The sequence below is a fragment of the Lynx canadensis genome, chromosome B3 (assembly GCF_007474595.2).
Source record: "Lynx canadensis isolate LIC74 chromosome B3, mLynCan4.pri.v2, whole genome shotgun sequence".
Lineage (NCBI taxonomy): Eukaryota > Metazoa > Chordata > Mammalia > Carnivora > Felidae > Lynx > Lynx canadensis.
The window spans coordinates 101,355,537-101,371,047 of NC_044308.2; the positions used below are offsets into that span (position 1 = coordinate 101,355,537).

A 15,511-nucleotide genomic window follows, 5' to 3' on the forward strand; every position below is an offset into this window, starting at 1 on the left:
CCCCTCCTTAACAGGGGGGTTGGAGGGGGGCGGGGGTGGCACATAAATCTCTTTCAAAAGAGATGGGGCAGAAGGAAAAGAGAACGGATTAAAGAGAAAAGGAACAGTTTACCTTTAAAATAATGACTCATTTTATTTTTTCTTTTAATATGTAGTTATAAATATATTTTGTCAAAATATATGATCAATATGGTCAAAACATTTGCACGTAAAGTCATAAATAAGGTCAAGGTGAATGTTTAGGTTTTTTTTTTTTCCTTTTTTTTTTTTTTTTTCTTTTTAAAGATAAAAGTCCAGCTATAAAGAAGCAGTCTGTGTAGTGTGTGGGTGAGTGGATGGGAACTTGTGTGTCCCCGAAGACTGCCTGACGTCAGCGGCACCCACATCCCTCTACTACCATCTCTTGATAATTTTTCAGTACCACCTTGTCATACTCATCCAGGTACAGCATGGAGATGGCACTCAATTCAGTGGGAACACAACAGGCTTTGGGGATACTGGAGTTGACAGAGTTGACCAGGGTCTGCACAATGGCATGGTTGGTGGAATTGAGGTGGTCGGCCAGTGGAAAGGGGCAGTCCCCGTGGCAGTAGAAGGCCTGGTAGCCTGGTGGGGCCACAATCCAATCGTTCCAGCCCACATCGCTGAAGTCCACGTAGAGCGAGTGGCGACGACAGTTCTTATTCTTCTTCCGGGCCCGCTGTGGGTGATGCTTGGGGCTACGTTTGGCCCTCTGGCGTCGGGTCAAGGCATGTCCTCGGCCATCATGGCCAAAAGTGACCAGGAGGGGCCGGAGCTGGGCCCAATCCCCACTCCCTTGAGGTAACGATCGGCTAATCCTGACATGCTGGCCCTGGTGGGTCCGTGTCTGATGGAGGTGAGTCACCTCAATGGCCAGCCCATAGTTCGGCTGTTTCTCCCGGGTCCAGCGAAGGACCGCAGGGCTCACATCAAAAGTTTCCCACCGTGTCACATTGTGGTGGACCAGTCTCGTGTCCAGTAGTCGTGTGATGAGGTGCCCAGGCACCACTTCTGCCGGGGGCTTCATAACCTCATAAATGTTTATTCGGTGAAAGCCCTGCTCCCAATCGGGGCCCTGGTTCACCTGCTCCCGGAAGAGTCGAAGCTCTGCAGAAGAGACCACCTCGTTCTCTGGGATGCTGCTGAGGTTAAAGAGGAAACGAAAAGCAGAGTTTTCGCTGGTCCCTGGGATGTTCTCCAAATGTTCTAGGCACCGTTGAGGAGGAAAAGAAAAAAGGGAAAAGGAAAAAAAAAAAAAAAGCACATTAACTTTTTTGAGAGTTAAAAAAGTCAAGAAATAGCTTCAGTCAAGAAGCAGTGGGTGATGAGTGGTGAATTCTGCTTCCATAGTGGAAGCCTATTTGGAGAAAGAAGCATACCTTTTCATTTGAAGGAGCAGATACACGGGAAGCTAGCAAACCAGCAAAACTTAGCTAGCATGCAGCGAGCACCAAAGACAGAAAGGATCTCCCAACCTCCTTTATATGTCTAATAATTTCCATGTGTCAACTCTTTACTCCACCACCATCAGACTCCCCTTTTAAAGCTCTCTTGGCTTTGTGTACACAGTTTTCTTTACAAGTGGTTATAAAGAAAAAGGGGGGCCAACAGAGCAGAGGCGGGAGGAAACAGGCACACAACTACCCTCTCCCTCTTCTTCCACTTTCGAGTATGTTACTAAACATTTCCCCAGCGATCTTGGAAACACAGAGCATGCCTTGTTGATCATGTTACAGAGGGGAAAATAAATTCCAACACAGTAATGATGCTGGTGGATTAATAACTCAGATTTACTTTGGAAAAGAAACATCCGCTAGGAAACATTCAGATCGGATTACAAGGCCCCTATTGAATAAACCTGACAAACACACAGCTGTAATATTAAATTCAGTAGGTGCTTTGAAAAAAACGGGCAGAAAACCTGGCAGAAAAGACTTTGATATAGCAAAAACACACCGCGGGGGCTAGCCCACGTCTGAGTGGTGTCATTCCCTTGCCCCCGAAACCCCTCCCCTCTGTCTCTAAAAAATAAATTCAGCCACAGCTCTTGGAGGTAAGCAGCTCTGTTCCCGGCCTCCAGGATTTGGGGCTTTGATGTAACCTGAACTCTTGTCCCCCAGGGCTTCCACTGTCCCACCAACCAGCCCTACTAGCGCCCCCCCTACCCCCCCCCCCCCCACCTCGCCACCGCCAGACTCTCCTCAGGGACTGACCTTCGTGGTGGAAGCTTCTCACGGTGTTGGCCCTACTGGCGGGGCGCTCAGGGTACTCCAGCCCGACGCTGTGGGTCTGCTCTTCCTCCTCCTCCTCCCCAGACTGGAGCCGGTAAAGATCCCGCATGTAATCTGGGATGACGGCGCTCTTGCTAGGCTGCGGCCGGCGGCGCAGCCCGAACATCTGCAGAAGTGTAGCCTCGAAGTCCCGCAGGAGCTCATGGCTCTGCCCTGAGCGGCGTCCTCCCGCGTGGCCCTGAATCTCGGCGACTTTTTTCTTCCCCGTCTCAGGTATCAAACTAGCATGGCTCGAGCCTCCTAGCAGGACTTGGCATAATAAAACGACCATCAGCATTCGGTTACCAGGAATCATGGTGTCTCTGGGGAGGGGGAGGAGGTGGAAGGTTAAAGAATAAATAAACACCGATAACTGGAGAAATAGAGATGTCTCTGCATATGCATATAAGGCTAGCGATGGAGGGTCAAATGTAAAACAGGTCAGAAAGATCAAGTTTGTGTCTTCTCCCTCACACACCCCCACCATCAGCAGCTGCAGCCATGCACGGCCTGAAAGTAGGAATTGCCCTGTAATTACTTGGTCTAACTTGTTTACAGTCAAATAACCCCAAATCAGATAGCCTCCATCCTGTTAATCTTTTTTTGTCCCAACTGCTATCTGAGCCATGATCTCAGCTTGGTTTCTTCAAGGATAAACAGTTAACATTGAGGGGGTAAGAAAGGGTGGGGGAGGGAGAACTATAATGCCACTGCTCTCCACTTCAGACCTTCAGCCTCTCTCCCTCTTCCTCCACACCCCCCCCCCTTCTTCCTCCGCCTTCCTTCCACAACTTCCAGCTGGTTCGGAGCGGGAGGGTGGGCGAAGACACTGGGCGGCAGGGTCCAGAGGCTGAGGCCGAGGTCGTGGTCTGGGAGCTGACCCAGTGACTTGACGGTTTATTTTACTGTGGCTGATGAGTTTGAAATGCCCAGCAAAAAGCATCTGATCGCGCCCGCTACTCACTCCCAGGAAAGCAGGGGGGCGGGGGAGTGGGATGATTCCGAGAGAGACCTCTGTGACTTTTGACAAGCAGCTGGGAACATGCACGGGGGCACTAGGTGCTCCCCAGTTAAGTGTGCGTGTGTGTGTGTGTGTGTGTGTGTGTGTGTGTGTGGTTGCCCAGAAGGTACAACCCGGGGCTGAGGACCTTTCATCTCTTTAGCCCCCTCTTGCTCCCCTTTCTTGCAACGCACCCGATCTGAGAGCGCGAGTGGGAGCAAGCAGCACTTTAAACAAAACCGGTACGCTCAGAGCCCCGCGGCTGCCCGGCCAAGAAGAAAGCGACAGCGCTGCCCGAAAGCGGAGTGTGAACTCTGGAAAAAAGGTCCGACGGGAGGGACACAAGGCGAGCAGGGGTGGGGAGGGCAGAGTGAAATCCCAGGAGGGGGGAAGGAAGAGGTGTCTACTCACTGACAGAAAACAAGGCATATAATAACAGTCCATGATTCTTGACAGCCAATCTTGAACAAACTTGCTGGAAAGGCTCAGAGGAGCTGCGGCAGTGCGTTGCTCTGGATGGCACTACGGAATGGCTCCTAAAATGAATATTTGAATATAATGAGACTCTGGCGCAGACAGACTCTGTTTTTCTTCCAGCCCCTCTGAGTCACGTGAACGCAGAGGCCCCGCCCCGCGCACGGAGGAGCCCGCCCTTCCCGCAGCGGGCGGCGAAAGGGCCCGCGCGCCCTCCCCCCGCGGCCCCGCCCCCTCGAGGAGAGGCCAACCCCCGCGCCGGCCGCCAGAGCCGCCTGCGGTCCGGGAGGAGCTCCGGGCGGCGCTCGGAGCAGCCCCCGGCCGGTCCCCGGGAGCAGTACGCGGAGGAGCGAGGTCCTCGCTTCTACCTGCGGCTTTCGGTGCAGCGGGCCGGGCCCTCGCCCCCGACCTGAAGCCGGAGGATACGGGCTGCGCCTCTTGGCGCGAACTCGGCTCAAGTGGGGCCGGGAGCGGGGGCGGCGTCCCGGCAGCTCAAAGCCTCACCAACCGAGGGGCACTTAAAAAGGAAAGCGCTTCGGGACACACAAACGGGCGCGCGCGCACGCACCCCGCCACTTCCTCCCCCGGGTCTCCGCGAGGCCAGATATTTCTTCCAGCGACAGCCGGTCACCCCCAGGCGAACGCTTGCGAGTGCTCAGAGGAGCCAGGCTGGTGCTGGAGCTCCTAGCCCAAAGCTGCCACCCCTGTCACGCACCGGGCCGGAGGGGGAGGTGTTGGGCGGAGATCGGTGTGGGAAAGTGGGGAGGGAGCGGCCGTGAGGCTATTTTCTGCGCTCCCATTTCGGAGAACCTCCGCACCGCGTCGGCCGGGGGGGTCCTCTCCGAGCAAAGCAAATCCCCCAAAGAAAGCGGTCGGCGGGCCATTCAACGCGGAGGGGAGGACTCAAAAGGAGACGTCGCCGCGGAAAGAGCGCATCACAAGTTTCAGGTCTTAATGTCGCTGAGGTTTTACAACTCCCGACCCAGCGCAGAAACGAAATCCCGCTGCGTTCCAAGGAGTCGAGAAAACCGTGAACAGATTTCGGCCTGCGCTCGACCTGTGTCTGCGTCTCTCCCTCTCTCTCCAGATTGTCTTATTTTTGAAACCACCACTCCTCCCCCCCCCCCGCCACTTCCTTCCCCCACCCCCTTCCTCCTTTGCACCAGCTGCAGAGTCGCAGCAAATATTTCTTCAAGAATTCTACCAACCCACAGCTCGAGGAACTACCGGGATGTCCTGCCTAACGGGAGATGCTGCAGGCGTGGGTCGTTCTGCACTGGGGCCTTTTCGAAAATCTGTCCCGCGCGAGTCTGCGTCGGCCCCGGCCCGCGCCGGGTCCCGAGCCCCGGACTCCCGCTCCCGTGGCCACTGCACCCGGCCTCCCTTCCCTGCGGCTCTTCCCAGTTCCAGCCTCCAGTCGTTTCAGAGACGGGAAGCTCAACTTGCCCGCCTCTCTCCCTCAAACTTGGTTTCCTTCTCGGGGGCACTCGCGGGAAGCCTTTGAGAAGAGTAAGGAATCAAGCTCTTAGCCCTCCCTCCGAGCCCGGGCTGCCCGGCGCCGCCCGGCACCGCCGGCCAGGGTGTGGAGGCCGCGGGCGCCGCTGCGCGACGGTCGGCGCCCCGGGAGCGCCGCGCCGCTTCTTGAGCGGCTCTCCGGTTTTCCTGCTCCCGTGCCACCGCAGGGTCTGACTGCGAAAGGGCTGGGAGAGCAAACGGGTTATTTGAGACGCCGGGAACCCTAAAAAAAAAAAAAAAAAAAAAAAAAAAAAAAAAAGCCCCGTGGGAGGAGCTGTAGAAATGGGAAAAGCAGACGGGGAAGAGCAAGTCCCCGCGGGGCGAAGGGCCGGTGGAAGGGGCGGGCGCCCGGGATCCCCGGACAATCCTCTGCCCCAAGGAATCTCCCAGGGCGGCGGCGGGAGCGCGCGGCGCTAAAACCCGGAGGCTGGACCAAGAGCGGGTTGCGTTTCAATTTCAGATTCCGTAGGATTCGTCTCTAATCACGTTTTCCTCCCCCAATCCGCCTCCCTCATTTTTTGAAATAAAAAGATAAACGTCGAAAAGGATATTCGTCTCCAGAACTTTTTCTTGGGAGTGGGGGGAGGCAGGGATGCAACTCGTGACGATTGTCCTTTACTTCCCCGCCCGAGTCTTCTTCCGACGCCGAAGTTGGCCCAGAGGTGGCCTCAGTTTACTAAGTCTACGTTTGCGGAGGGGGTGGGGGAGCTTAACATCTCACAAAGCTTTCAGCCCACAAACTGCGATCTTCACAGTCCATCCACCTAAGCGGTGCCCAGGAAGCGTCGGAAGCGTCGGGCCCGACTCCCGCAGGGAGGGGTCCACAAGGACCCAGGAATCCCAGGGCTCTTGCCAGTCGGCTCTGGGCAAGGAGGACCAGCAAGAGCCTGGGTACGTAGCGCGTCTCGCCAGCGACTCCCCATGGGCCACGACACCGCAGGAAGACGCGTGCCCGGAGCGCGAGGCATCCTGACCATGGTCCCTACAGACCCTACACCAGGAAACGATAGGGGAGAGGTTCCTTGGAGGCTGCAAGTTCATGAAAATAGCTTGTGCAGCAGGCACGTCGTGCAGCGGCATATCGCGTGCTCTCAGGGGCTCCCGCCGGCTGGGGGCCGGGTCGGGTGACACTCCCCTCGACGCAGCCCCTCTGGCGGCGCGCAAGATCCGGAGGCTGCAGGACCGCGCTCCCCGCGAGAGAACCAGCCCTGGTTAGGTGTTCTTTCTCCACCTCGCGGTCCCTCGGCCCTCTCACACTCTCAGGACCTCGGAGCCGACACTCCTTTCTCTCCCGGCCCTTCCCGTCCGGGGATCGCAAACGCCAGTGCCCTCGCAACGCGTTCGTCTCAGGACCCCGCAGTCTTTCCCAGCGACCCGCAACTAGAGGCTCCTCTTTTTTCCTTCCCTTCTGCTCCGAACCTATCAAAGGTGGAAATGGCCCGGGGCCGCCGGACGGAGAAAGTGGCCTGGGTAGAGACAGCAGAAGACGTGGAAGTGCCTTTCAGCGCCAGCATCCCTACCTCTAGCACCACGGTTGGAGAAAAAATAGGCCACCTTTAGCGGTGGCCACAGGCTGAGCCCCCCCGCCGTTCCCCCCAAGGATGCTCCCCGGCCCCCTCTGCCCGGCTCCCCTCGCCAGGTAGCCTTGCTCACCATAGGTCCCTTCAGTAGCGGGCTTGCCAGCAGCAGCTCCCGGGGACCTCTGAACGGCTGCAGTGAACCTGGGCAAGGACCGAGGACTGGGGCGCTGCAGGCTCGAGACGGCGCGGACGGGAATCCCATCAGGGAGAGAGGCGACCTACTCAGCCCCGAGCGGCCGCAGCGTCTCAGGCTCTCGTCCCTCGGCTCGGGTGCCACACTCACCTAGCTTCCGGACAGGGCTCCGCTCTCCTTCCCTCCCTCCCTCCTCCTCTGCCCTCGTGCATCTTCTCCTTCCCCCTCTTTCCCTCGCTCCCTTTCTTTCTTTCCTTCCTCCTCCTCTTCCCCGGCAGCCCCTCCCTTCTTCCCTCCGCCCTCGCTCGCCTCCCTTTCTGAGATGGGAGCCCCGCCCACATCCTCCCATCCAGCCGCCGGGCCTCGCCTTGCAGGCCCGGGTCCCGGAAGCCCGGGCTGCGCCGGAGTCCACAGCTGCTGCCCCGGCCCGGACGGTGCTGCCTCCAGCCCGGGGAAGCGGCCGGGGCTCACCTGGGGACCACGTGCAGAGGTACTAGAAAGCATGCACCGACTAGTCGCCGTTCCTTCCAAAAATACCCATGGGAGTCTGGGCTTCCCCGAGTTTAGAGTAACTGCAGCCCAAACTGATGATTAAAACACTGAGTAATCACCATTTACCCCGAGTAATTAGAGATAATGAAACACCTCTAAAATCAGGTTATGGAAAAAGGAGCTGTTGGATTGGCTTAAAGAGTGGCCTTCCATAAACTGTTAAAGGATTTCCAAACTGAGAAACAGGCTGTGCGCAGAACTGTGCGCGCTAAGAGGTACTTCTTTGGCTATTGAAAGGTCACCTTACTTCCAAAACATTTTTTTAAATGCTTCTTGTGGAAAGCCTTGGCGATGACCAAAACAAGATGGCCCCAATAAACAGTCTGGTTTCCCCTCTGCGACCCCAGGCCTAGCACTTTTGAGGACAGAGGTGGTGTGGAGACAGGCTGGGGCCATGTTTTTACAGTTAGAAAAGTCTGCTTATTGTAACTTAAGAACCACCACAGCAGTAATTTTTGTTGTTATTGTTGTTTATTTGTGGTGTGCCTAGGAATACTGTTAACCTCAGCAAACTGACCTTCTGAGGAGGTAACAACCACTAAAGCCTTTCTGGCCACAGGGAGACAAGAAAAGATACCCTTTGTTCTGTTTTTAAAGGAAGAAAAAGGGTGAAGAGTTGGCCCTGTCCTACGAGAAAGTGTTAGTAATTGTATTAGCAGGGAGGTGGAATGTGTGCTCTAAAACCTTCCCAAACAGGAGCTACTTTCACACAGTGTCTCTGATGAAGCAGTGCGGGAGACAGCAGCAGCATCCCTCTGGTGTACGAACGCGGAAGGGGAAGGACAGCCAGGTTCCAGGAACTTGCTCACAGCCCTGCAGTAAATCACAGCCTCTGCTCTGGAGTCCTGAGCTAATACTGCAGGGCGGGGCTGAGGGTCACAGCCCAGAGCTCCAGGTAGCCAGGCAGTGCTGGAGGACTGAGCATTTCCTGTCCTGGATTTTTTTTTACCCTGGGATCCATACTAACTTCGCTGTCTCAGCAAAATATTTAGATCTTTACTTAAACAGGTATTGGTCCTGTGTACCTCACTATAAAAACTTTACATTTACACTGTACCTTCAATATTCAGAAAACAGGCACGACTTCCTATGTGGAACACAGATGACCAAGTGGAATTGCACGAAATCAGGGGAACAGCGATGAGGGCAGGGCCAAGATGTCCTGCCATCTTTTCCAAGTTAGGCCTGTGAGGTCTGTTAGCCCCATAATGCCCCAAACAACAAAACAATCTGTATGGCTTTGAGCACTTCCTTTAATTCCCATGGGTCTCAGTTTCCATACCCACTCTCAATTTAAAAATGATTGAACTTTTTTATTGAAATTCGTTAAACATCCATCTTCTTTCATTTTAAATCACTCCTGAGCCCACTTCTTCTAAGAAGCTCTGATTAAACAGGGCAGGGCAATACTACCACCCTGAAAGATGGCTGACAATATACCTCCAGCTTCCAGCATAATCAGAATCACACCCATAAACAATAACAAAATTCAAATTCCATTGAAGAGTTACCTAGTGTCCATCCGGAGGCATTAGGCTCCTTTAGCACACTGCCTAGAGGAAGGACAGAGCAAATGTTCACCACACCCCCTCAAATAATTACTAGTGTTTAGTATTGTTTTAAATTATTTTTTAAAAATTTTTAACATTTATTCATTTTTGAGAGACAGAGTGTGAGTGAGAGAGGGGCAGAGAGAGAGGGAGACACAGAATCCGAAGCAGGCTCCAGGCTCTGAACTGTCAGCACAGAGCCCGACGTGGGGCTCGAACTCAGAGTGTGAGATCATGACCTGAGCCGAAGTCAGACGCTTAACTGACTGAGCCACCCAGGTGCCCCTTAAATTATGTTTTAACTTTATTTATTTTGAGAGACACAACACAAGCAAGGGGTGGGCAGAAAGAGAGAGAGAGATTCCCAAGCAGGTTCTGCACTGTCAGCGCAGAGCCCTAAGTGGGGTTCGAACTCAAGAACCATAAGACCATGACCTGAGCCAAAACCAAGAGTCAGATGCTTAACCAACTAAGCCACCCAGGCGCCCCTGTTTAGCATTGTTTTAATCATCAATGAAATGTGTTCCCTAATATTTAAACTCAAAAACAACATGATATGCTGTGTTTAAAAGCAGGGCTTTGGGGTGCCTCTGTGGCTCAGTAGGTTAAGCATCTGACTTCAGCTCAGGTCATGATCTCATAGTTAGTGAGCTCAAACCCCACAATAGGTTTCTCGCTGGCAGTGAGCAGCCTGCTTAGATTTCTCTCTCTCTCCCCCTCTCCCTCTCTCTCTCTCTCTAAGTAAATAAATAAACTTTAAAAAAAAAAAAGACTCTAAAAAAATGCAAGGCTTTATTTTAAGGCATGAGAAAGTGTGTGTGTGTGTGTGTGTGTGTGTGTGTGTGTGTGTGTTCACTCAAATGCTTTTGGATAACTGCTATTATCTCATGAGACCAAAGCCTAAATACTAAAATGGCCATTGGCCCACCCATGAGTGTGTGAAACTCACAGTCCAGGAGTTTCTAATTAAGCCACCTGACATACGTTGTTTAGACTCCTATAGGAACCTTTAGATGTGTGATGGAAGAACTCAGCTTCCGTTCTCTCTGGACAACTTTATACCCAGCCCACATTGTATGCAGTGCAAACCATCTATTACCACCTCCCTTTATTCACTCCTCTTTTCCTTTTTACTTCCAATCTCTCGTGCCAAAGAAGAAATCACTCGTTGCTTAGAGAACTAAATCCATCACAGCCTAGTGATCAGAGTTGGTGAGGGAAATCAGTCCCTATCTGGAGCTTACTTGTGAATCTTGGTGTTTTTATAGAACATAATATAGCTGGGCCAAATGAAACTGTATCTGTTTGAGTCATTTAGATTAGGAGAAATCTATCGTAATTCAAGAGTTGACTATTCCTCTTCTGCTGCTCCTGCTGAATGAAGGGCATTTGTTTGGGTTTTTCCTGGAAAGCATCAAGAAAGAGTAGCTCCACTGCAAGCCCTTAGGACAGTCTTTCTCAAGGTGTGTTCCGAGGACCTTAAACTTCAGAACGAGGCTGGAGGTGCTGATAAAATGCATATCTCCCAGCCTTGCCTGGCTCAGATGTACATCTTTCACAAGGTTTCCTGATAATTCTGAGCACACTAAAGCTTGAGAACTACTGTTGTAAAAGTTATTTCATGTAGGGGTGCCTGGGTGGCTGAGTCGGTTAAGCGTTTGACTTCGGCTCAGGTCACGATCTCACAGTTCATGGGTTCGAGCCCTGCATCGGGCTCTGTGCCAACAGCTGGGAGCCTGGAGCCTGCTTAGGATTCTGTGCCTCCCTCTCTCTCTGCCCCTCCCCCACTCGAGCTCTGTGTCTCTCTCTCTCAAAAATAAATAAACAGTAAAAAAAGTTAATGAAAAAAGTTATTTCATGTATATTTTCAAGGCTGATAGATACCATTAAAAGGCTGATAACCTGGACATTATTAAACAGGCAAGGAAGATGCCTGGCTTGTGCTTTATAAGCTGTTAAATATGGTAATTATGGTTTTCCTATGTCCAGAATACACCAAATAGGTCTTCGTAAGTGAAAAGATTTCTAACCCTGTCGGTGTAGTGGTCCTTACTTCAAGGCCCTTGATTAAGAACCACATCAAGTCATCAAATCTTTACCAATTAAGTGTCTGCTGAAGCTATAGAGGGATATTTTGAAGGACTCCCCAGTCTTGGTGACTTAAGAAGCAGTAAGATAGATGAATTGGAATTGGAATTGCAAGGGATCTCTGAAACTTTTCTCTTATTAATTCGTTCTTTTTTCTCTTATTAATATTTGCCATTTGTTACGTATTTGCTGTCTAGTCCTCACAACAGCCCTCATAAAATCCTTGTTACACAGAGGAGAATCTGAAATTTAGACAGGTCTTATAAGTCTCTCAAGGTCACAGAGCTAGTAGGTCGGGGACCCAAAATGCAGACCCTGTCAGTTGGTCTCCACCTCCACATGCAGTTAGCTGGGCTTGTGGAGGGATGGATCCCCATGGCCCACCTTCTGAGTAAATAAGTCTTGCCCTGGAGGCTTTCCCAAGGCCAAGGCATCAGCAGATGCTGTATCCTCACAGCATGCTGTTACAGAGAATTTCCAGGTATCTTCCCAGTTCTTAGAAGACAGAACAAAATCAAGACCCAGAAGCTTATCTCCTCCTGATCTTATTACATAGCCCACCTTAGGGCAAGACTTTATGTGACCTGCCCTGGGAGGAACAAGTTGTGATCTTGAGAAAGAAGCACTTACCTCTGCTGGGTCTCAATTTCCTCATTGTAAAATGTGAGGACTGACCAAGTTCTTTCTCAGGTCCCAGGATGGAGAAATCATATATCTACTAGTTAAAATCATGGTCAAATGGCTTCACCTCCAGAGTCTTGGGTTTTCTCATTTATAATCTGAGAATAACAATTTCTATTTCTTAATATTCTTACTATAAGCATTAAATGAGTTCATGTAATAAACTGGCAGGCATAAAGTGCTCAGCAAATATTAGCTATTATTTTTCTTCACAAAGGTAATGATTACAGGAGCAAAGTAGGTGAAGAGTCACTCTGGTGCTGAGTTTTATTTACTGTTAGTGATGCACTTTTTAAAGGAAGGGGTTATATCTCACATTTATTTTATAATCATTAAGGGTGGACACATCTCAGGTATTGATTCTATAAATCCTGTTAATGTGAATCAGCACTGCACTGAGTTAACACTCATTATGGTTTGAATATATAGATCTGACCCATGAACAAATCTCTGCAAAGATGACTAGTGGCTGTCAAAGTGGGCAGGCGTTAACTACTGAGAGCAAAGAAATAATAGGCTAGATGACATAGCTGAAACATTTTCCATCTCTAATTTTTCTGATCTCTAACATCTCTGACTTTTCACAATTTTTCTCTCTACTTCTTATTGAAGTGTAAACCCATTTCCTTTACCCTGGTGTGAAGAAGAAATGTAAGCCTCATTGCCAAGTCTTCCTTCTCTGGTTATTTGAGACTGTGGTCAACCCTTGATACACCTCACTCAAAGCTAAATAATACTGGATTCTAATATTTTCTCATGAATAAAACAAACTGTAATACTATTTCAGTTGCCTGTGCCTTAAATTATTGTCTTGCTACTTTCTGGAATACAGTTCTTTTTTAAAATTCCTTCAACACAGACCATCAAATATGGACAGAGAATTCTAATCAAGACCCCAGGGAGATCAGACAGATGAAAAGACTGCTTTTATGTCTTAACATATTTAACATGTGGATGGCAGACAGGGCATGGATATTGAAATTTCTCTCTTTCCAAAGAGGATGGCATGGCAAACAATGAAGGATATTTGGCTTGCTGTTTTAAGCTTCCCCTGCTAAAAAGTCATCAACTATACCCACTTGCTTCTATAGCAGAGATGCTCTTTAGAAATAAATTATTATGCAATGTATCGAGAAGGTTAAAACTTTGGAAATTTTCTATCTCAGCATGTACATACTCTCTTTCTCTCCCTGTTGTACCTTAACAGCGTGACCTGGATGAAAATGCAGTGTCACTATGGCATGAGTTTTGGAAGCAGGGACATCACCCTGTACCAAATGAGTTGTTATGGTTTCCCAACCAGATGTCAATTGGGCAATACCATCTAACATTCTCTCCTCAATTCAAGCTAATAGCTTTCTACCCTTTTGCAAGGAAAGTTTTGTCCAAAGGAATATGTGATTCCAGTATTTTTTCTTGTACAAATAAAACTTGGGTGTGTTTACAAATAGTCTAAATATTGCATGAGGGGGGAATCCTTTTCACCAATATCCCCCTCAAGAATAAATGTATATCATTTGTAACCCTTCAGGGATTATGTATAGATAGAACAAACGTTCAAAAATGCTTGTTAATGTTCATTTTGTGAACATTCATCAAGTTGTACCATGAGATTTGTGCACTTTTCTATTCGTGTTATATATCAATAAACGTTTACTGAAAATATCCTTTTGAAATCATTCTTTAACGTTACTTTCTTTGACCATCGTCTGAAGCCCAGAAGAAAGAGACAACGTTTCTTGTCACCTCAGGTAACCAAGGGGTCGGGAAGGGCAAAGCTAAGAGAAGCACCATCTATAGTTCCATGGTGGCCACAGCGCCAAGGAAATGGACTTGTGGCTTCAGGGAATCCACTCTGGGGCCTCCCAAAGAAGAGCAGTTGAAGCAACCAGGGCCTGGCCTCTGGGGAACAGTGCTGCCCAAGATAAGAGGGCAAGATACCTGATGTGCCCCTGCACTCTTCTGAAGCCCAGGGAGGGCCAGAACGGCTGGGACAGAAAAGAAGCTCCTGAAGGCCTGTGCACTTTGGACTTAGCTCTTCCCCTCCCTGGCTTCTCTGGCTGAGAGGCTCCGACAGGGCATTACAATGCGTCAGTCTTGGGGTGGAGGGGCGGGGGGGAGGCAGGGACAGAAGTGCACTAAGCCCAAAGAAAAAATAACAGCTCTGGAGAAAGAAATGGGCTCCATCTCCAGATTCTGGGAGTCCTAGGCTTGGGGACTAGGCTGCAGAGACGGGCTGGGGACCGGATAGTAATGCAGAAGACGGGGCTCCGAAGGAGCGCCTCTCGTGATGCCCAGCTCGGATGCAGACATGGCTATTAGGTGCATGTGGCCTTGCGTCCCCAGGGCCAGGCACCGAGATCACGAGACCGCGCAAGCTCCGGTTAAGAAAGCGTGCGGTGAGAGGCTGCGGGAAAGGGACCAGCCTGCGTCTGCGGAGAGCGGAGACGCACCCGGCTCTCACCCGCGGCAGGCAGACGGAGAAGGAGGCGCCGACACCCGGAAATTCCGAGGCACGCCGTCCCTTCGCCGGCTGCAGGTGCGTAGCAGGCCGGGGACGCGAGCCTCGCCAGCCCCGGTGCGTCCTCCCGGGTCAGAAGCAGGCGTGGGCTTCCCCGCGGACCCTCCAACGAACGTCCGCCGGCGTCCCCGAGGCCCGAGGGCCACGGAGGGGGCGGAGGCTCGGGAGGCTGCGGCCCCTCTCCTCCGGCACTCCCTGCGCGTCGCGGCCCCGGGGTGAGCGGCCCAAGGTGCCGGTGCCGGCGCCGGCTGTTGGACGCCACCCCGCTCGCCTCCCAGGGTCCCTCCGCCGCAGCCTCCTGCCGCGCGGCGGCCTCTGGCTCTGGCCTTGGCCCCTCTGGCTCGGCGGCTGCACCTTCCTACCTGCGAGAGCTCGCCCCGCTCTCAGACTCGTTTTGCAAGATTTGTGCTCCAGGTGCCTAACCTGACCCCCACTTAAATAAACAGCGAGCGCCCCCCGCCACCTGGGCTAGCCACCCGCACAGAATTTCCGTGCACCCGCGAGAGTGACTCCACAGAGCTCCCACTTCTTTCTCCCTCTACCTCGACCTGGAAACTCTGGACTATTCCTGCAGAAGGGGGGGGGGGGTGGAGAATAGAAGGAAGACGGAGAGGGAGGGAGAGGAGGAGGACCGTCCTAACGTGGTTCCCGCGACAAGTTTGCTCCAGCTCTCTGCAGCACCCCCACCCCCACCCCTTAGATATGTTGGGGCACAGGGTACTAGGGTCCTGCTTCCACTCGGTGAACATTAAATTTGGATAGTATTTGTTAACCTTGCCCCTTGCTCCCCACCCCATGCCCTCCCCTACCGATTCCGTCTTTAGATAGGTTGTCCAGACCGCAGACTCTGGTTTTTCCCATCAGGTAAGGAAAAGAGTGAGCTTCCTCAGGGGCCTAGGCTTCTGGGACCTGCCATTTCTACTTGCCAACCCCAGCAGTGATACCTGCCAGTTTATGCAACACCAGGGAGGGGAGATTAACAAGGCTAGGAAGAGGAGGAGCAGGGATCTGGCATGAAGAAGGCCAGCAAGGAAGAGGCTGCTGGAAGAGGCTTCAGATGGCCTCTGGTGGGGCAGTGGATCATTGCCAAACAACCTGGGGGGCCCTAGCCTTCCCTCAAGAGAGG

The 15,511-nt window shown here is 51.7% G+C and overlaps 1 protein-coding gene across 3 annotated transcripts; it reads right to left on the reverse strand.

Moving 5' to 3' along the window:
• Positions 1 to 276: 276 nt before the first annotated feature.
• Positions 277 to 7,235, reverse strand: BMP4 (bone morphogenetic protein 4). Of its 3 annotated transcripts, none has more exons than XM_030319131.2 (4): positions 6,934 to 7,235; positions 3,703 to 3,827; positions 2,235 to 2,614; positions 277 to 1,227 (listed from the first exon to the last, which is right to left on the reverse strand). In XM_030319131.2, exons 3-4 carry the CDS (start codon positions 2,605 to 2,607, stop codon positions 371 to 373), a joined length of 1,230 nt encoding a protein of 409 aa, XP_030174991.1. In that variant the 5' UTR covers positions 2,608 to 2,614; positions 3,703 to 3,827; positions 6,934 to 7,235; the 3' UTR covers positions 277 to 370. The 3 variants fall into 3 exon arrangements, with proteins under 3 accessions (XP_030174991.1, XP_030174996.1, XP_030174992.1); XM_030319136.1 differs by having other exon boundaries at positions 2,235 to 2,561; positions 7,144 to 7,213; XM_030319132.1 differs by having other exon boundaries at positions 7,144 to 7,213.
• Between the last annotated feature and the right edge of the window lie 8,276 nt (positions 7,236 to 15,511).

Bases quoted from the DNA above. Each gene is read 5' to 3' on its own strand.
- BMP4 (XM_030319136.1), bottom strand. From the start codon at position 7,205: ATGCACGAGGGCAGAGGAGGAGGGAGGGAGGGAAGGAGAGCGGAGCCC. The intron at 3,828-7,143 runs GTGAGTGTGGCA...TATTCATTTTAG, and splicing joins GAGCCCTGTCCGGAAGCTAG to GAGCCATTCCGTAGTGCCAT. The intron at 1,228-2,234 runs GTCAGTCCCTGA...AACGGTGCCTAG, and splicing joins GAGAAGCTTCCACCACGAAG to AACATTTGGAGAACATCCCA.